Below are 21511 nucleotides of genomic sequence, written 5' to 3'. Positions count from 1 at the left end.
CAAAGAGTGCGGAATCTTTTTAAAAACCACCTGGTATAAAACGATTCAAGCTATTGCATAATACAATCTTTTGTGCTTCTTTGGTAAAGTTTATACACGGACAAAGTATAACAGTGTTTCTCAATGCAAAGGCTAGTCATTATTCGATTCAGAAAACCTTGATGGCCATGTATTCTTTACAGACGTTAATAACAACCAGTTGTATGATGACGACACCTAAACAAATGTGAGATTTGAATTATCTGAGAGGCAGAAGGGTTAGAACATCAATCAATATGATATATAAGAACATTTGTTTAGCCTTCAAGTAGTGTCAGGGATTAATTTTACTAGCATGCCAAAAATACAGGTTCAGTGGGTGCGGTAATTCAACATGAGTACTAAAAACTAAACTCAGCAAGATTTGATTTGTTATTATGAGGCAATCTTATAACATTCAATCAAAGTGCTTATAATAATGGAATGAAGAATAAAACCCAACGAAAACAGTAGAACTGTTTTATTCCAACAAAAGCTCAGTTATATCCGTACTTGAAATATGTAAAAAACGTTGAAAATTGTTAAAGAAGAGTATAAAATAAAGCCATAACTCGATCAACCAAAACTTCTTCATTAATTTAAAAACAATAAAATAATTACTTTGAAATGAATATTTATAGATTATTTTAAGCTTTTAAAGGTGTACTATATAATGCCAAACTCTCTTGTAAAATTACATGTTTACCACAGTACGACGAGCTGAAGAAAACGGGAAATGGAAGTTCCTTTCGCTCATCTATTCAAAACAGGTCAGTAATCTTCTAGAACATTTATAAGAGCAATTTTCTCTGCCACGTCTCAGTTGCCACTTCTGTGTTCATAACATCTGCGTAAGACCAATCTGATCTGCACCATATAATATCTGACCCGAGTTGGAACATCGGACCATCCACAAAACAAGTTTTTGGGAATGTATAAGACCAAGATCTCGAAAATTCTGTTCCTAAACCTTGAAAAATAAATCCTATAGAAAAGAAGAAGGATTCCTGTTACGAGTAAAAGTGCTAACATTTTTCTGAGATCAAGTGGCACGTAGTTGAGTGAGTGCAATCTACGCCAGAATTAGATGTTAATTACAACGACAATTAGATTCAATCCTATACAGAAATGAGTCGAAAATTAGAAAGTTAGAAATTAGTTCGGATACTTTATTGGAATCAGCGTAATTACCACAGCTTTCCAGATAATGGTAAATTGTGTTTTCAATAAACTTAACTTGAACAATGAAATAACATACATCAATAATATGATATGCATTTTCTTATGAGTGCTGTGCCGTGAATTCCAAAAGCTTGGCCAGTATTTAAGATCGTGCTAGCGGAATGGACAACCTCTACGAAAAGCAAGAGAAATGTCAACGTTTGAAATGTTTGGACAAACTTTTGTGTTACATGTGTCCATGAGTATGTGATATGGTAACTTATAAAAACGTTTCCCCTAAATTTCAAAGGATGTGAACACTCATCACTGTGATAACTCAGAATAATAAATCATCATCGAAATATTATATTTCAAGAAATAACATTTACCCCACAGAGATTTCCTGAATAAAAATGAATCGTATATGTGACAACCAGCACGGCCTCTCTCGCAGAGTAGTTGTATTTCCCGTTAGGCATATAAAAAATAAAATTACGCGGGACGTTGGAGAAATGAAGTATAATCATTTTGCTCTAGTTATGTTGCCTTGTTTTAAGTTGAAAATGGAAAAATCCACTTCAAACAAGGTTTATAATATTTTAAATCGATATTGAGAAATCGCATACACGTTGAAAGATAAGCCTTTTTTGTAATAACCCAGTACTTCATAGCGCAACAAATTAATCAAGACAACACCAAAGAACACAAATTCACGTATATAATTAATGATCGTTGAACTGCTGACCATGAAACAAATAAAACACTATTTTGTGTGTCATAGACACCTCGTTCTTTTCTGTAAAAGCGATAAAAACACCCCCTGCCGGAAACACAGGAAATCTATTTTAGGTTACATGTGCCATAGGAAATAAAGTTTAGGTTGCATGAGTTATGAGAAATATATTTTATATTGCACCAGCAAGTGAGTTGTTTTCTCTTGTAAAAAGTCATTTAGCACACCATGACACCTTATTGGTCGTTTGAGTTTAATTCAAGTATATTTTACCTTTATCAGCATTTTACAATCATAAAAGGAGAGGGAACTTATCGGCAAGTGGGGTTGCATTTAAGTACCGTTTCATTTTATGTAGTGTACTAAAACATTTACAGCTTTCAAGAAGAAAGGCTACTCACACTTTTATTGTATGTCTGAAGATCGACATTTTACTATAACTAGGCGTTATTTAGAGCATATTCGTCTTTTTTAAGAAACGATTAAACTATTTTGTAGTATTACTCAAAACTAATTCTATATGGTTTGATTGTCTAATCAAGATCTTTGCACAACATACCTATCACATAATAATTTATTTCATTAGACATTAATGCGTCTACTTTATTCATTCATTTCCCATGTTCCAAAACGTCAAAAATAGATTAAACACTTTCCCATAATAAGTGCTGCAAACGATGTTCAGATATTCCAAAACATAAAATATGTAAACCAGGAAATGTTTAGATACCAATTCTGTTCTCTGAAGATAGATTAATAATGATTAATAGGTAAATCATTTTCACCAATGTGGTTAAATAAATTTAACATATAGTCTTGTCAACATTGAGAACTCCATGAACTTTATTGTGGTAGGAAGAAATCAGACAAATACATTTTGTTTATGAATAATTTATTACTTTACATTAATATTCATTTACAAATATATGATTTTAAAGTCACAAAATGCTCAAACAATAAGCTGTGTATACAGAATGGTTACTGAAATATTTATTTAAAATTTGGAGTATAATAACTGGTTCATACTGCCGAGCTTTTAATTATTAGATTGGCAAAACAGCTGGATAAGTGAAATATGACAAAGTTGTGGCTGAAATTAATAAATCACTAGAGTCATTTCACATGGAAATGAATTTCAAGGGCATTTTTATCATTTAAATTTATTTTGACCTTTCCGTCAGCTTTATCCGCATATTTGTAGCAAGCGAGGTAGAGTACGCGAGACTGATCGGTATAGTCCACTGAGATCCGAACTACACACTATCGATTCCGATACGCCAATCGCGGCAAACACTGCGGGCATATCTTAGCGAAATAGTGTGTATTCCGGGTCTAAGAAAATCAATGAAATAGTTGTAATAAATGTAATGCTCCGTTTCTCCGGGCACTTTAAAATGTACACTTGATTCTTTTATAAATAAGTGCCTTAGTTAAGCCTCTATATAATCGGGGGTTTTTTATTAGCGGTGTGAAGATAATTGAAGGCTGTGACGTAAGGCACATTCTGGTAAAAATGGCTAAAATCAGAATCATACGTAACAATTATGCTAACGCATAACAATTTTTTTTGTTTTTGTTTTTTTTTCTGTAATTAGACATTTGATTTGAATGAGATGCTCTGCATTATACACTCTTTTGCTGTGCAGTGCCATTGCGAGCTGTTATAATGTAATCTGTAATCATGGTAAGAGCCACGTTTATTCTTTTAAATATATTTTTATGAATTATATTTGTTGTCGTTAAAAAATAAATACTTTAATTCATTTGATAAATAATGTCGAATGACATTTCCTGATCTTTTATTAGTTTTAAGGTATTTTTACGATATAATTATACGTTCTTCATATACCGTACACCTTATATCGTAATATAGAATCGAGTGCAAATTATAAACAGATGATATTGGTGCTTCGTTATGATATAAGTTATTCTTATGTCTGTTTTTTTTATTTTACTTTTATAGTACGTTTTACTGTTTGCAACAACATCCCTAATAGGGTGATGACGGTTGATATTGTAGCGAATGCTTATCCTCTGTACAACCGCAATGCGTGTTCAGCCGGAACGTGCGTTCGCTACGAGTCCCAATCTGTGGATCAGTTATTAGTCGGTTGTCGTGTTAAGGCACTCCTGATGTCAGTTACTTATTGTAGAAGGCGCGGGCGACGGGTGCGGGTATCGAGTAGCAGCGGGACAGAGCGTCCCCTGTGTGACCGGGTGGACAGGAGCAGACGGCGATGTGGTTGCGGGCGTTACAGACAGCTCCTACCCCGCACTGGTTACTGCACGACGACACACAGTTGTAGTTGAGACAGTTCTGGTCGCTGCGACAGTCGGCGTCGGAGGAACACTCGCCCCGGCGGCAGTAAGTCAAGGGATCGCCCAGGTATCCAGGGATGCAGGTACACACTGGCCGCTCCTTGCCGGTACGGTCGTGCCCCGGTTCGCACCGTGCGTTCTGTCCACACGGGTTAGGTATACACAAGTCATCTGGACAGAGAAAACAAACATATCGAGATAAACATTGGGTTTGGTGAAGACGAACAACATTAGCAATACATTATCTTACAGACCGCAGAATGATTATAATTTGATATGAAAGGTATTTTTGTAAAATTTAAATATATTATTAAATAAAAACGCGCGCGCGCGCGTGTGTATGTGTGTCCGTGTGTGTACATATACGCATACATGCATACATAATCCCTGCCCTGTGACTGGTAAGTGTCCACAAAGCTCTAATATGTGCTGTTTCGACGTGACATTCGTAAAGCTCAGAAAATCAGACTCAATCCAACTCTATTCAAAAAATGTATTTATCAGTAATAGGGATTACCTGAGTTGAAAACCAATCTAAGTTTAAGTTAAGCCAATTACGAGTACATTAGTTGTCAAATGTATCACAGTTTTACAGGTAACATTGTTCAAGACTTACCTGACAAAAATGTACTTTTATTAAAACGTGCATTTAACTTTTTTTACCTATTATTTAATATATAAATCTATAACCTATGTAAACGTTCAAGAATCTGTATAAGAGAGTTCTGGCTAACAGAATTAAAAAAGGAAGCTAAAATACATTTAAAATTTTAGAGACAGATAAATCGTTTTAATGTTAGAATTAACTGAATACGGAATTCCATAGCTAGCCTTTAGCTTTGCTATCGAGTGGAAATTGTAAAGAACCGGAAGAGTTGCACTCTAATGACGTTTTGGGGTTGTGGCAGAATGGAGGAGATGGTGAAAGGAATGGCAGGGGAATAGAATGCCGTCAAGTTACTAGCACTAATACGTCAAGGACCATAATAAAGGTTGCTCACTGGTTAATATCAACACAGCCATGCTGTGTAGATTAATACCAATTACTTGTAGTTGTATTTTTACAGTTTTAACAAATGTATGTGTCATTTCTTAGAATTTCCGATATACACTAGTTATAGCAGCAGAATACAGACGAAAATCAGAATGAAATGTGGTAGTCTCTTTTCCGTAGGAGGAGTGAAACAACGGTAAACTACAGAAACAGAAAAATATAAATGAACACAACTAAAAAATTGTTCGACGGTACAGCTTATACAAATTGTATACAAGAAACAAATTTGAAGTGGTTTACACTATCATTCAAGGATTGGAAGTTGAAACAAGGCAGTAACTGAAGGAACTTATAAAACAAGTTATAACTAAATTAGAATATAAACTTGTATAAAATAAAAATATCTTAAAAAGTTATTTAGACATACTGTATTCCGTTTTCCTTGATGTAACATGGACTCCAAAAAGTGCATATATATGTTACAAGGGCATCTCCTACAATGCAACCATATATTAACTTCAACTCCATAGGAGAAAAACTTTTTTGTGGTTGATTCTAAATTACGTAGTCAACTTCTACAATCTTAGCCAAATGTTTTAAGAAAATTGATTTTGAAGCTTACAACAGTACTAAAGCATTTTGTGATTGTAAGTCATTGGATTTCAATATTACTCACCTTTTCACTAAATGATTAAATGTTCTATAACATTTCATGACACTACGTTTAGGTAGGTGAAACACCAATGAGAGTATGGACGCCAGTAAAATAGTGAGAGAGAATACAATTGCCGTCACATTTTTATAATACACTTAAATAAGTTATTTGCTTCATCCTTTACTACTTATGTAATATTAAAGGACGCTACCAACAATAGGAAGACAAAAACCACCAATATTTTTAACTTAAATAAACGGTTTAAGAATGTTCCACAGAGGTCCTAGAAGCGTTTTTCTTACAACGTTGAATATTTAAATTTTTCACCTCGCCTGAAAATTATTGTTGATGTCACCCCAACCATTTTAGAGGAGGCCGAAATGAGTTTAAAAAAACAATAACAAAAAATGCAGAGAATTACCTTGCTTTCTTATTTCTTAAAAGAATGGAGAGGCCAACCCCACTTTGCCTTATTCTGTTTCTCCTCATTGGCCTATACGAGGCTCCTATCAAACAGAATAAGGAAGAGTGTCGGAACAGTACAAGTTAGACAGTACTGATAAAAAGTGCAACGGTTAAAGACAGGACCGTCTTAGTACCTGAAGTGATACCTTAGACAAAGAGGCTACCGGAGCCACCTAAAAGTTACATACTAAACTAGTACAAGGAATGTTCACATAGTGCTTTTAATAGGATCTTAGATCTTAAAAAACTGATTACATTATAGAGAGTTGCCTCATTTGTTTAGATGTGTCAATACACTTTTTCCAAATGTTCAAACCTTTTGCAGGGTAACAGGACATTTTCCATCGTTGTATATATTTGCTAACAACGATACAACCACACCAAACAAACAATGATACCAACGATACAACGACATCAAAGGTCCGAAATCCCGTTATTATTTAACTTATGCATCGTCAATAATAAACTGCATATAATCTGCAATATTGATAATAATAACGGTGTTTATTTTAAAAGTTTTATTTTTAATATTTGCTGAATGGTAATTTATTTAGCGGTTATTTAAACTATATAAAGTAATAACAGTTATATTGTACTTATTAATATGCAGCCGTTTAAGCACGGTTTGCTCTTTAACGGGAAGTAGTTGCTGTAAATGTGTGTATAAATTTATTTACTGGTCACTAAAATTGTAGTTTTACAACTTACTTCCCTATTATGAGACCGGGCAAGATATTTTAATATTTGTTTTATTTATTCAGTCTCTAGTATTAATATAGGGTAAAAAATTTATATTTATAAACTTTAGTTCTTGTATCTGTAACATACTAAAACAGATTAAACGCATTATTTAAAACATGTAAATTAATTATAAATATTATCTTAAGGTAGGTATTTTTCAATTTACCTCACAGCAAATGAAGTAATGCGAACAGTAATTGAGCAGTTTTTGAGAAAATGGAACGTATATTGATAGTATAGGGACGTAATGAATGTGATCTAGTTATTTAAGCAGTTTTCCAACTTTCGAAGATTATGTTAATTATTGACCTATTCATCTTACATTTGAAATCTTCTAATGCGCCATAATAGGAACCTCCTCTAGGCATGATGTTAGCCACACGAGGAAATGTGTGTAGCTATCTGATAATATATTGGATTATGTTTTAAGATTAATTGCAATTTCATAAAGTCTAAAAAGAGACTGAACATTTAATCTAGTTTCAACTTAAACATATCTGCCCAATTTATTCAGAATCTAAAACGTCAGAATGGCGTTATTATAATGGAAAAAATGTGTTTCAGAAAGAGTGCAGTGTTTGATTTTTCCATTTTCACGAACATTAGAGCCTCCTGGTAGTTATTTCAGACCTCATAATCTCCCTTTGATACACAGGTGACACATACCCCCTTCCATTCCCCTCCTGAACTCAATCCTTGATACTCCTAGAGGCTTTTGGAACAGCCGATGGCCGATCGGTCCAAGACGCCGGACTTTCCGTCATTTAGAGATAGCACTGATCCAAATCCTATCTCTGACCGTAGGTACTTGGTTTCAGTACCTTCGACCTTATACTGTATCAACTACTGTATTCTCCTTATTCTGTTGGATAAGATCCTCGCACAGGCCAGTGGCCCATGAGGACGGACAGAATAAGGCTCAAAAAGGGATTGGGCTCTCCTTGAAAAAACCTAACTACGCCTCTATTTACAAAATATAAACACAAACATGTATATATGGCCTATACATATACAATGCACTCTTGAATGTAATTTAATTTGTCTTATATAAGAACAGTATGCATATGGTACTTGAAATAATTATATAACACAATGCTACGAATATGTTCTAAACATTTTAGAATAATGGACACATTATTAGAAGAAATTTAGTTAAAAAAGCCTTAAAAATAGAGGTGTGTTGTTTCTATTGTACTCTAGCTATTGTGCACGTGCATTTTGAGCTCATTCACGAAGATAGGCATCATGCATGTTGTAGATGATTAACTATTTTAAAAGCGTCTACTCGTCTAGCAGTTGTCTACACCTATAAGGCACTGAGCTTCATCTCGTATGTCGGCTTACTGACTGAATCTGCGCAGCGGGAAGCAGCGACGAACCATCAGGATCGAAGAGCGTACCACTACAAAACAGTACACACCATACAGTTGAGATCGGTGGTTGCGGGGTTAATGGGAGGACTTTACCCAGATCTGTTGTGTGAAGTTTACACATAATTCAATTTATATTCAACTGTTATATTATACTAGCAATACATGTGTCAAACGTGTGTGGATGTATGACCATATCAGTCTTTATTTTTTGTACAATTTCTGTTACCTGGTAATAGGGGAAGGTACAGCTACAAGGTTTCTGACATGTGTAATGCAGACTCATGGTGCTAAAATTCAAGAGGGGTGAGCCGATTTTTACTGTACAAGAAAAAAACTAGTTTTTTTAAATCGATAGAAGAATTTCCTTTAAGAAAAACTTCATCGTCGGTAACACAATGTTGTATTTTGGGGGGGGGGGGAGTAAATTGTATAAGGGTTAAAGCTATCAAATGATGTTACACAGGTTATATTTATTTACGTTGACACTTAAAACCAACCGTCAGCCATGTACATAATAGTTATATCAGTGTCTGACAACGGAATAAAGAGACTGTAAGCGGTGGTTTCTCAAACTATGTTTAGCCATTTTATCTCTATTTCAGCATTTAATGTAACAGAGTTGTAATGTGACGCGACAACCTAGACGCTACACGGTAAATTGAACTAGAATAGTACCACATATCACATATCACTCTAATTACCTCACTAGCCTTCCTAACAGTTTACAAATTGCATTAATTTTATGATAACTGTTTTAGTGGGAGTTTTTTCTTAGTTTTTTTCGTCTTCAAGAAAAATTATCAATTTATAGCGTAGATAAAAACTAATGCTAATACTAAATAATGCAGGCCGAGCAGAAGTAAACATATATTTCTAGGACAGCTGCCTTAGTAAACTTGCCTGGACCCTCCTGATTTTGTTAAAGGAGTATTTTGTGGGAGTAGTCAATGTGCGCCTATGGTCAGAGTCCCTTCCCTAACTACAGAATAGTTACTCCAATGTTTAATTTTCAAGGATAGTAAGTGTGAGATGATGGTATAACCCCTTCCCTAATTACACAAAAATTATCCCAATATTCAATTTTCGGGGATAGTCAGTGTGAGACGATGGCCACTTTTCAACCCAACCATTCTGTTGCCCAAGACCCAAGTCTACTGCGTCTCAACAGTTTAGTTAGATGATCGTTATTATCAATAACAAATCAATTTTTTATCAATGAGCACTAAAAGTAGAAAAATATACAATCTTACTACGTTAAAAAGTTAAATACTTAACCTTCCTAAAATAATCTTGCACAGGGAAAAATTACTCACATAGAATTTCTTTTATGAAAGCTTCCTCTTTTATATAAATAACAGTACTTTTACAAAGCCAACCTGTATGCATGATTGTAAGTATGATTTAATAAGTACAATTGCAAGTACCAATTGCCGTCAAATGTTACAACTATTTATTTATAGTTTTCCCTTTTATATAGGTTGATGTAATTAATATAGTTATGCATGCATTAACTCTCATTGTTACCATTTTCAGACTGGTGATACGTTAGTTATGAATTTCAATTCAAATAAATAGCGAGTGGAACATAAATAGTCATACTTTTAATACATGAACGCTATTTACATTGTAACTAGCTGTTATCCGCTGTGTCGTAAGCAATTGCAATTGAGACTTCATAACCATACATTTCTAAATGCTCTCTGATCTCAGTTCGTTATATTATCCTATTTTCTTGATTCAGTTTAGGAATAATATCAACTTTCATAAACCTCCTCAGTCCCATATCCCTTGTCTGTACAAAACACACTCGCTTCTCCCTTTATGATTTCTCATCCACACAAATTGCACTTTGTTCCTGGTGCATTGCTTTGTGATTCCATGTGCAATAATAAGAGGTTCGCCGCGCTCCTTAAAATATAGTCATGGAAGGAAATCTAATTGATTTATGTTATGGCTCGTCCCTCTTGTTTTCCCATCAGCTACTCTAAATATTCCGTGCCCCAATATCAAGATAACCCAGTATCGGGTATATTACGTGGACAAACACATAATTTTAATCATTAAGCCTAATTAAATTGTATAACAATGCTAAAATAACATGTACAGAATAGACTAAGTTGCTTTGAATTTTTCACTGATGCGATCTATAGTCAAAGGTAAATAATATCATAGTCATTGATATTCGCAGTGCACTACTACTCTTTAAACACTAGACATAAATAGTTTAAGCGAGTTTTTATGGGAATCTACACTTTTCTGATTTTTCGTTCCATTAAAACCTAATTTGGATAAACAAATATAGAAAATCGGTCAAGCCATCCTTAGGTGATGTGCTTACCAAAGATATTCGTGTATTAAGTATTGAATGCGGTTTACGTTGGGCTGAGCCCTTGGTCGGAGAGAAAAAAATCCTTCCTTCGTGCTCCTATTTAAAAATTCTCATTACAGGGTTACAATCTCACCCGCAAAGCAGGCTTTCAATTTATGCTCAAAAGATTTATCATTTAAATATACATCACTGGTACGTGCTCTAAGGAGCTAAAAATGATAGCTGCTCAGAGATGTACCATCAACTCTGGCGTGTCCACTTCCACGGCCATGTCGGGAGAGGCGGGTCTTAGGGCCATTGAACGGTAACAATAGAGACTGACCTTCGGCGCACATAGCTGTATCGGTTGTATCAGCCATAAAGTACCCTCATTAAAGTTCTGGCCATAATAGAAATTGGTATACACCCTTTTCTTTATGGAGAAGCCGATCCTTTCTATCCCTTATTCTGTCCGTCCTCATGGGCTACTGGCCTGTGCGAGGATCTTATCAAACAGAATGATTGGGAGAGTCGTTACAGTACAAGGCAACTTATAGTATGGTCACGTTTATTTATTGATGTTACCATGTATATTTTACCTAACTGTTTTGGAGCCAAGTGTGAAAAGAGAGTTGCTCCTTTTTAGTAATCTAAACACTCTTAATAAATTAGTGTAAGTTACAGAACAGTAAGGTGCCAATTAAGTATGCAACTAAGGTAGTATGAAAATAAAATAGTTACAATATTAATCAACGCTTAGTTAAATTTGTTACAATATCAAAAGTAAACTCGACATCCAAACTACAAAATGTAGAACAGTTTTATCCGATGAACCTGGGGCAAAAACACTATGTTTGTATTATATGGCATACTAACGAATGTAATTTTGAATTGCTCCATGAATAGTCAGTTGTAATATAAAATTAATAAAAATACCTTCATTTGTTTATCCTGTTTAGATAATTATAAAAATAATAATACATGTTTTGTTGTCATCGAAAAGTGTTGATTTTTTTAAACTGTTTTACTGAATCAAGCTATATCAGATTTCCATACTATTATTTTAGTACAGAAATTATTATTTTCAAACCATATACTGCTACCCTTTATTTAAATTTAAAAGCTCCTAAAAACCTGTACTCCTACAAAACACTGTTGAAATCACATTTTTGTGAATTTCATTATTTCCCTCATACATCTAATAAAACTTCACCTATTAATAAAATCAAATAATATTTAGTGTATTTCATTCAAATTCAGATACCACAGATCCTCAGACAGGTAGACAGATGATCAGAGTGACCTTCTGACTCCATATACGATACAATTCTTCCTTGAGCCAATACGAATCTATTTACCAAGCTCTAGTAAGTTTTTATCAAGAGTTATAGTACATAAGTAAAAACATATTGAAAGATAGATGGACAAACGATGACACAATTTTAAGACTGTCGGATCAAATAATTATGAGGTGAGTAGGATGTTTTGAAGGGTTTTGCATAGCCTTAGTTGAAAGTGACAACGTTGCGTAGCGACCAGTATTATCTCGCGATGTCAATATATTTCCACAGACAAGTTCGGTGAGCAGGTGGGGCTAGATATGGATGTGTCAACTTGATATCTCTATAAAACTAAGTATATTCTTACACAACTTCCCCATCCAGGGTATACCAATAACATGGACCTCCATAGTAACGGCCAGGATAGCTATAAGAATTGTAAATAATGGGAACGTAAATTATACAAGTTTATCAGTATTGCGATGATAAGAGTATTAACACTTGTTATGACAATGTAAGTCTAGGATACAAACCCATTATATTGTTTTTATCATAAAAACTAGTAATAGTTTTCTATCTATTAGTGACACTATAAGAACTGTGTTCATGTTTTAACTATGGATCTAAGTATAATATGAAACTGTAGTGATGAATTGTCGTAAAACATCACTTCTAGTAAATACTTGTCAAAAACAGACCTCCTTTGAAACAGTAGCATCATTTGTACCACCAAATGGTCAACATCTTGGGCGGTAACTTCAGTATAAAAGAACTAAAATAAAAATTACTAAACCAGATTCCTATAATATTTGACTGGTGGTAGTTTAAATTCATTGTTCGGTGGTGTTTCGTGATCAGAATTTTAAAAACATCACCCTAAGACCAATAATATGACTGTTACTGAAAATAGATTACTTTTGTCGAAGGGGCGGCAGCTGACGAAAGGGTTTCCAGTCATGTCACGGGGACAGCTGCAGACCGCGGTGGTTCCATCCCTCACTCGGCAGTTGGCGTTGACACCGCATACACCGGCACAAGGGTCCACACACTTGGCGTTGATGCAGGAGGGACGGCCGGGCGGGCAGTCCCCGTGCGACAAACACTCGGCACGGCAGGATAGGTACGGGTCACCCAGGTACCCCTGTAACAGCAGATTTTGGCGTTAAATTGTAACATAAATGTGTACATGCTTGTAAATTGGTGACATGATTTAAATAAAGTCTGCTTAAGGATGCACAGAAAATAAGTTTGGAAGAGAACGGACTCTTGGGAGGAATCGGAGTATGTGGCATACATCTTTCTTCTTTATCATTTTTCTATATCACTGACCACCATAAAGGTTTTATACATTTTAAATTTGTTTGTAGAGCTAAGGGCAACCAATATTGTTAATACATAACAATTTGTTAGGGCAGTTGTCAGATGATCAGCACATAGAGTAAAATTTACCCTAGCATTAAATTGATTTGACCGGCTTTCGAAATTCAGCAGAATTATGCAAATAGCACCTACATGATGTACGAGTAATAGCAGCTTTAACTACTGGATGGGTGACTCGTTGTGTCCTTGCTCTGTAAGTTTGCTGGATGTAGTATGCATGTTAGGCATTTCTATTGCTTACAGAATTAAAATTCACAAAACAAGCACACCGTTAACTTAGTGGTCGCCTGTATAACTGCACTGAACGCATTAAAGTACGGTAACGCTATAAGTACTGTAATGAATTTTGGCAAACGCTTAATCACAAAGTGACCAGCGACCTTTGGCACGTTAGTGAATTAGTTAGCACTCACGCTTTATTTGCACCCGATATGGAAGCTTGTCGGTGCTTACGTAAAAATATTTTTAGTTGCACATTAACTTAAGTTGTTAGTTTGAACTTTTTTTGTTATAATGAGTCTCGTTCACTGACCGCTGATTAGTAAAATGCATTATTTTTTATATTTGTACACTAACACAAATATAAATAATTTTAAGTTTTGACTTCTACACCCGACGTTCTGAGTATGTGTTTGGCCCCACCTTTACAGTATTATACACAGATAAAGTTTGCATATAGCGACACATAGCTTTTAAGGTACATGGTGCGTTAATTTATTCTTATGAAAAATTTAGGTTTTGAGTAATGGAAATGCAATTTTTATAGGATACGAATGCAAAAGTGAAATCATCGAAAGGACTCCATGGAGTCCGGATTTCTCCTGTGCGACGTTTAGTTTACTAACCGCAACATTCAAAGAAAGTACCACTATACTTTTGCTTAAGGCAATGAGTTATAACATGCTATATCTTATGTAAAGCACACTTATTCTTCCCTTGGAGACAATTTCTTTGTCAACATTGTTAGTGTTCGTATAGGTCAATCAAACTATGATCCAACTGTATACTGAGTCAAAGTAACATGATACACGAGTTGTGATTTTATGACACAAGTTAACTGTCGACTTACGGGTGGGCAGGAGCACACGGCACGGTGGTTGTTGACGACACAGTTGGCCGTAGGCGCACAGACGCCGGTAGCACAGGCAGATACACAACGGAAGTTCTGGCAGCTCTGGGTGGACGAGCACTCGTAGTCACTCTCGCACTCGTGTCTACATCCTTGCAGTGGTGATCCCTGGAATCCCGGCAGGCAAGAGCAGGTGGGTGTGTTATTGATCACTTCACACTTGGTGTTTGGCCCACACGGTGACGGCTGGCACAGTTCCTCTAGAACACAACTTTATTAGGAAAAACTAAACCTAAAGAATAGAGATCTCTTTTCTATCTCTATTCTGCCCGAACCATGAACTAAATTATGTGTTATAAAACTTTAATGCATTTAAACTGGATTCTCAGGAGCGTTCAATTCTGGATGCTTTATATAACTTCCAGTTGAACCTATACTGGATGTAGCAAAACCGATGTGTGTATAAAAAACTAGGCAACCATATGTATACATAGGAGCGGCACATTACTAACAGCAAATGTCGAGGTATTAAGGCGCGTTTACACCTACGTTGACAACTAAATGTTGTCAAAAGAGTGTTTGTAGAAAACAAAACAATGTCAGCTATAAATTGCTCTTCTTAAATTAGAGCAACAAGTGGAGGATTTTTTTTTGTAGACAACTAAACGTTGCTCTTCTCAAATTTAGAGGAACAAGTGGAAAACGTGTTGCCAAAGAATAGCGCAAAAGAATCGCGGAACGAAGAAAACGCAATCATTGCCTCGGCTGCCTGTGTCATAAAGTTAAATTACTTCTCTGGTTTAGGTCCCGGTCCATTCATTCTCACTACAGTCTTCCATCTTGACACAAACAACGAAAACACACACGAAACCACCGAAAATATGTACCTGCAGCTGAAGTATATGCTATGGGTTGAGTAGGGGGAGGGATGCTAGTCCCGACGTCACGTGCAGGGCTCGTGAAGGGGGAACAGTTCACTAGTTTCCTACAAACTGCTAGCGCAAAGCGCACAGCAACAAATCTTCCACTTTTATGAACTTTTTTGTGAACTTTCTATGATCTTTACCAACACTCCGTGAGAAACCAAAATTTTCTGGAAGATTTACTTCTCCACAAGTGGAAGACAAAATAAGTTACTGTATTTTGTAGATAAAGCAGCAAATTGCCGCAATTTGTGGAAAACTTAGAGGAAGATGTTGGTGTAAACGGAGCTATAGGGTGGCAAGGCCTGGTCATGTCCAAGGATTGGAACTACATCCCTGGGGGGAATAGTTCCAGATTGCCTTATTCATTTTGCACTCATTTGTGCGCTATTTTCAAGCTGTCTACGTTAGAGACCTGCTGGTCTAGTACAAATATTTAACTGTAAACCCGGGCCTCGTGTTACGAATTAAATTCTTTCAGGAACGATGCTGTGCAATCTATCACTAAAAGTGTTCTCGAAAGTTGGTAATTTCGGATTTAACTGGTGCTCCTACCACTTGGCCTACATACGTATCAGGTATATTTTAATGTGGCATCTAATAAGAAGATACACATTCATCTCAGTAAGTGAATAAGTTACTTATACACCTGTATAGTACAATAGAACTTATAGAGAACATCTCTGCCGTCAGCCATGGGCCACAGAACACGTGAAAGAAACATGTATAAGTCTCGTACAATATATAGTGTTTCTATTATAAATGAACCTCCTCTGATAATTCTGCTTTCATAATTGATAATCGACATGGATAATAAGATACGGTGATCCCGAGTACATATTTTAAATATTCAAAACCTCAAAAGTAAATTTAGATGAACGCAGATAGCCAATTAAATCTGATTCCTTATACGACTATTTCAAAAATTTTAGGTTTTTTGGTTATTTTAGTTGTGGCACTTATTTAAAACGTTAAGTTTGCTTATTTTGGCACGTTTTAACAGGGAGTTTGTTATACATAACGTAGCTATATGGTGGGAAGGGTTGATTCGATTTCAATTTTGAATTAATCCTGTTCACCTTCATCTTAATGTAGTATCTGGAACCTGACGCTGTCACAGACTTGACGGGACCGGAACTTGATTTTTAAGAGATCAAAAAAAACTTCAGCAATGAATACATCTCGTACACATCGTACAGTTCCCAAAAAATACCATTTACGCCAGAAAAAAATGCTGCTAGAATTTATGACTATCCTCAGAATTATGTATGAACAATTTGAAAAGTCGGGAGTCAGGTCTATATTTAAGGCTACACTCACTTAAGATGTTATACATAGAAAAAGATCTACTATGCGAAGATATTGATATTTATAAAAGAACTTTGTGTTGAGGGTGCATACGAATAACCGTTGATCGTTTGAGGTTGGCCTAACGACAATTTTAGAACAGTGAGCCGAAATGTACAGATCATAACAGCAATATATTTACGTGGATCCATGAGCCGACAGCTGCCGAACGGGTCACCAGTGTAGCGAGCTGGGCAGCTGCAGACGGGTACGTGGTTCCTCACTTGACAGTCAGCATTGACACCGCAGGCACCAGCACACACGTCCACACACTGGTAGTCCCTGCAGGCCCGGCTGGGTGGACAATCATTGCTGTCTGCAATAACATCAGTAAACTGTACAGTTTTGCGAGAAGTATTAGATTATCCCGGTCGTGTTCAGCTTTAGATAAATAGTGGATACCAGCCGTTAGTTGTCATTTTAGAGACTGGAAGCATAATATTTCCAGCAGTGTACACTGATATTATGTATCCGGAGTGAAATGGAGTTAGCTACTCCCAAATAATAAACATGTCACATTAGCAGTATGAGATGAAGGATAAATGTAGATCGTACATTTAAGATTAGTATCGTAAGATAAGATTTCAGTTAACTAAAAATATTTATAGCAATTTATGTAGAAGCTGTTATTGGATTTACATGAACCATTGCGTGAACTTGTAAATCAGAAATAAATTATTGCTTTATTTTTAACTTATCGTCGAAGGATTTAATGAATCACTCACCCTGTGCGTATTTGTCTTGTAAACCTTCAGCTGAATACATATTTTTTAGTTTGGTGACATTTAGTTTTAATGTCACCTTAATAATCTTTTAGATTTAGCTTGAAAACCCAGAAAGAAGAACTAAATACTTTACAGGTATTGTTTATAGAATACAACAGAATATTATGCTCAGGCGAACAATTGTTAATGATGGGTTAGTAAATATCAAGAAATGTAAAATTATTACTTTAACGTAGAAAGTAGTGTCGGCAAATTGAATGATTTTTGTTAGGTATCGACATATCACCTAACCACTCTATATTTCAATGTTTATGTCTTTTACGTTGTGATAAAACACAAACGTTTCAACTAGCACATTTTATTTTATAATTAGTCTCAGTTATATCTGGAAATTCCTTTCAAATCTAATTCTTAATGTAATAAAAATATCTGACTCAAATGTATGCAAGGTATGTCAATCATGAAGACAACGAATGACGCAAGTCCGCTGAACATTTAGACTTACGAATCGAAATTATGATTGCTCTGATATTGCTTCAAACTATCACGGTTCACCACGTCACACCATGCCCACTGCTGCATCGATAAATGCAAATACGTCATGTACAATCAAATGGTTTCGATTTACGACTTTTTATAAATTGAAAAGGTTCGCGTTTTAATATAATTTCCGGTGTGAATAGCATTTTACCCTGTTGACGAAATTACGTTAGGCCACTGGGATGGCATTCATTTCCAATGTGACAGATTTTATTTCTCTTTCAATTACTACTCTTCTACATACTCTTCTGATATTCAAAGAAATTTGGTAACAGACGAAGAGTCCAGTCATATTTATATTGCATAATATTTGACAAATAAGTATTAAAAAGATTGCAATGCAGTTTTTGTACATTGATTCATCCAATAAAGAAGTATTATAATAAAATATACAATTTACTTGAATTTCGAAGATATATTCATTCTTTTCAATCGCTTTTGAGAAGCCTGTCCCTCGGCTCTCCCTCTACCGAATACTCTATTGCTTGGATCCCGGATTCGTCCCTATTACCGAATTTAGTGCATAGTTGACTTGCGTAATATTTTCGTTATTATTACGTAAAATGTAGGTTAGTTTTAGTTACCTTAGTTTACCCATTAATATATTAATTTACTATTTAATTTAATTGTTCAATCGGAAAATTCTACACTTGTTATACACCAGGTTGTATATAGTTATTTTGTATTTAAATTTTAGTTACTTATCAGTGCATCATAAAATAAGTCAAATATAAATCTTTATGGGATTACCTTGTTATAATAGTCATAACGCACGAGGTTGGTGTAATTTTAACGACGCGCTTTTACAGTATATAATGGAATAGTAGTGTAAATTATTTTGTATGGCATATAAAAGCTATTTACGTACTACTGTTAATAAATACATCTAAGAGCTTTCTCATGCTACAATTGTAGGTTAGCCGCTCTTTAAGGAAGTTGAACAACGGTTTGTTTAGAGTAAATATTTGTATAGAATATAGTTCTGCACAGAACAAACGTTTGTTTATAACAGCGGTTTTTATGGATCAGAGGTTTTTATCCAACGTTTTTACGAGTGAATCCTGTATTATCTTATTAGAACTAATTATCACATAATTTTAAAAGTCTTAACAGTGCGGTAATAAAACAGTCGTAAATAAAATGTATAGATAAGTCATCTTTTTACAACTGGTATTGGCCATTTCTTTTCAGATTCCAATATATCTCAAATAGTAATTTTAGAAATATAAATCCATATGCGGACTTCAATTCACATGGTTTTCTATCGAATACAATAAAACTGTACGGATTAGCAAACGTTTCTATTATGTATCTTGCTTAGTGATTATTAATTGGCATCGATATCAGTTTATTAGACAAATATCAGTAATCACACACGCTGACAGTTGACTAATTCTTAGTCAAACTACCGATGTAAGATTCTTAGGTGATATATAGGTTATATCGCATCTTATTGATTGAATAAGTATAAATCCCGCAAACTATACATAGAAGTTCTAATTCGATACATCAGTTATCTGATTGGTTAATGGTTATGCTACTACGTAATTAAGGTAACAATAGTTTTTACTTCTTTCTGGAAAGAAGTAAAAAACTATTATTAAAGTATTTTTTCAATCACATTTAGCCTATGGATTAACTATGTGGGACCAATGCATAGTTAGTTGCAGGCCACTTTTTAAAAGACTGAATTTATTGACTATTATATATCTTTAAAATTGTATTTTTTAACACTGTATACTAAAACTATTATTGAAATATTTACTATCATGAAATAATTATACAAACACAACAAAAGAAACAAGTATAAAATTGACATTCCGTACTATTTATCAGCAATTCATTTATTTTAAATACTTTACGCTTTTTTAACAAATTACCCTTCTAAATTAAAAATGTAACTTTTAGTAAATAAAAATTAATCAATTAATAATACAGATTGAATACTTTCCTATGAAATAAACTTTTTTATAAACTAAGAGAATTTCTAGGATTGCATAGTTAAACCTAAAAATACATAATATGTATTTTATGGTTTAACTATCGGTATTTAACATATTCTTGACAATAAGAGGTTTGATTTGATTAATTAACGGGAAGTACAATAGAGGAGAAAGAAAAGTGGACCGTAGACCTATTTTTACCTTGGCACTCTCCCCGCTGGCAATAGGAGAGTGGATTCCCCCAGTGGCCAGGAAGGCAGGAGCAGACGGGACGTCCACTGGACACGTAGCACTGAGTGTTCTGGCCGCAAGGGTTGGGCGCACACGGATTTCCTTCTATCATTCCTGTCACATTCAGTGTAAAACGTCAGGCGTAGCAGAATATTTTTGGTTTAAACCTATTTACACACACACAAACACACACACACACACACACACACACACTTTTGTATACATAATCAGTTTTGCAATATTAATATAACTCAAATTAATTTTGTAATCTGTTTGTTAATTAATAGGTCAATATTTCTTTTCTAAACTTTTCCAAAACAATCCTATAACTACCTGTTGTTATGCACATTAAGAATGTACTATAAATTGTTGTAACGATTTCTGTGATGCAAATAAACCTCTGAATAAGAACTAACAAAAGTACGTACAATGTAACTAAACATTTATCATGGACACTGCGTTGTGAAACAGCTAACTTTATCCTAAATTAAATTTGTTTGTTACAATTTTTATAAACCTCATTCATAAAAACATTTGTACTATTTGGTTTGTTGTATTCGACAACTTGAATAGAGGAGCTTTCAAGTTCACCTAATTGTTTGAAAATCATTGTTCGTGTCTCATCAAGGCTTACAATAAAGTAAATTTATATGAAACTTTATCTATGTTTATATAGGGTTTTTTTCCCTTTCCGATCATTTCTCTGAGAAGTTAAAGTGACACTGAAGGTACAACAAATGTATTTTTTTTTTTTTTTTTTATCAATGTTTATATCAATGTTTTTTATATCAATATGTACATGAAAATCCCAGGATTATGGACTATCGTGTGCACATATATCTGTGTGCGTACAGCATGGCTGTTAACAGAATACGGAATATATATTTCTAAAATATATGCTAATACAATATTCTATATCTTAAAAGCTTCAACTCGTAGTGTATTAATAATTCATTTATGTGCACACTTAACGCCATGTTGCTACAGTAGTCATATCACTTCACTTCCATTTAAATTTAAATTATAAGAAAGTATATGATACTAATATGATGATTTATTTAGTATTATCTAATTCAATAAACACAAAATTTTGTAAAAGTGTGAAAGAGGTACAGAAAATTACATTTTGTAGGTCCGGTGTTTTGGTTAGGCAATCGAATTATTTAGTATGAGATATATGCAGTTAAGTATAATTAAGAAACACAGATTATAAGTTATTTACCTTTTGCATCATTAATGAAAACGGCTGCTGCTACAGCAAAACTCCAAATCTGAAACAAGAAAAATTATGAATTTCTATGTTGAA

General features: G+C 34.6%; 1 protein-coding gene across 2 annotated transcripts in view; it reads right to left on the bottom strand.

The window, feature by feature from the left end:
• Positions 1 to 2787: 2787 nt before the first annotated feature.
• Positions 2788 to 21511, bottom strand: part of LOC124369224 (neurogenic locus notch homolog protein 1) — an 89250-nt gene continuing 70526 nt past the window's right edge. The window contains exons 2-8 of one of the 2 annotated variants that reach the window (XM_046827094.1): positions 21428 to 21476; positions 20176 to 20319; positions 16909 to 17082; positions 14497 to 14756; positions 12963 to 13188; positions 8435 to 8488; positions 2788 to 4402 (exon numbers count right to left, since the gene is read on the bottom strand). In XM_046827094.1, coding sequence (XP_046683050.1) covers positions 4053 to 4402; positions 8435 to 8488; positions 12963 to 13188; positions 14497 to 14756; positions 16909 to 17082; positions 20176 to 20317 — 1206 coding nt within the window. In that variant the 5' untranslated portion in view covers positions 20318 to 20319; positions 21428 to 21476 and the 3' untranslated portion in view covers positions 2788 to 4052. The remainder of the gene's footprint in view (positions 4403 to 8434; positions 8489 to 12962; positions 13189 to 14496; positions 14757 to 16908; positions 17083 to 20175; positions 20320 to 21427; positions 21477 to 21511) is intronic. The other variant, XM_046827093.1, reaches the window with a different exon arrangement.

The sequence above is a fragment of the Homalodisca vitripennis genome, chromosome X (assembly GCF_021130785.1).
Source record: "Homalodisca vitripennis isolate AUS2020 chromosome X, UT_GWSS_2.1, whole genome shotgun sequence".
Lineage (NCBI taxonomy): Eukaryota > Metazoa > Arthropoda > Insecta > Hemiptera > Cicadellidae > Homalodisca > Homalodisca vitripennis.
This window is presented reverse-complemented; position numbering and strand designations above follow the sequence as displayed.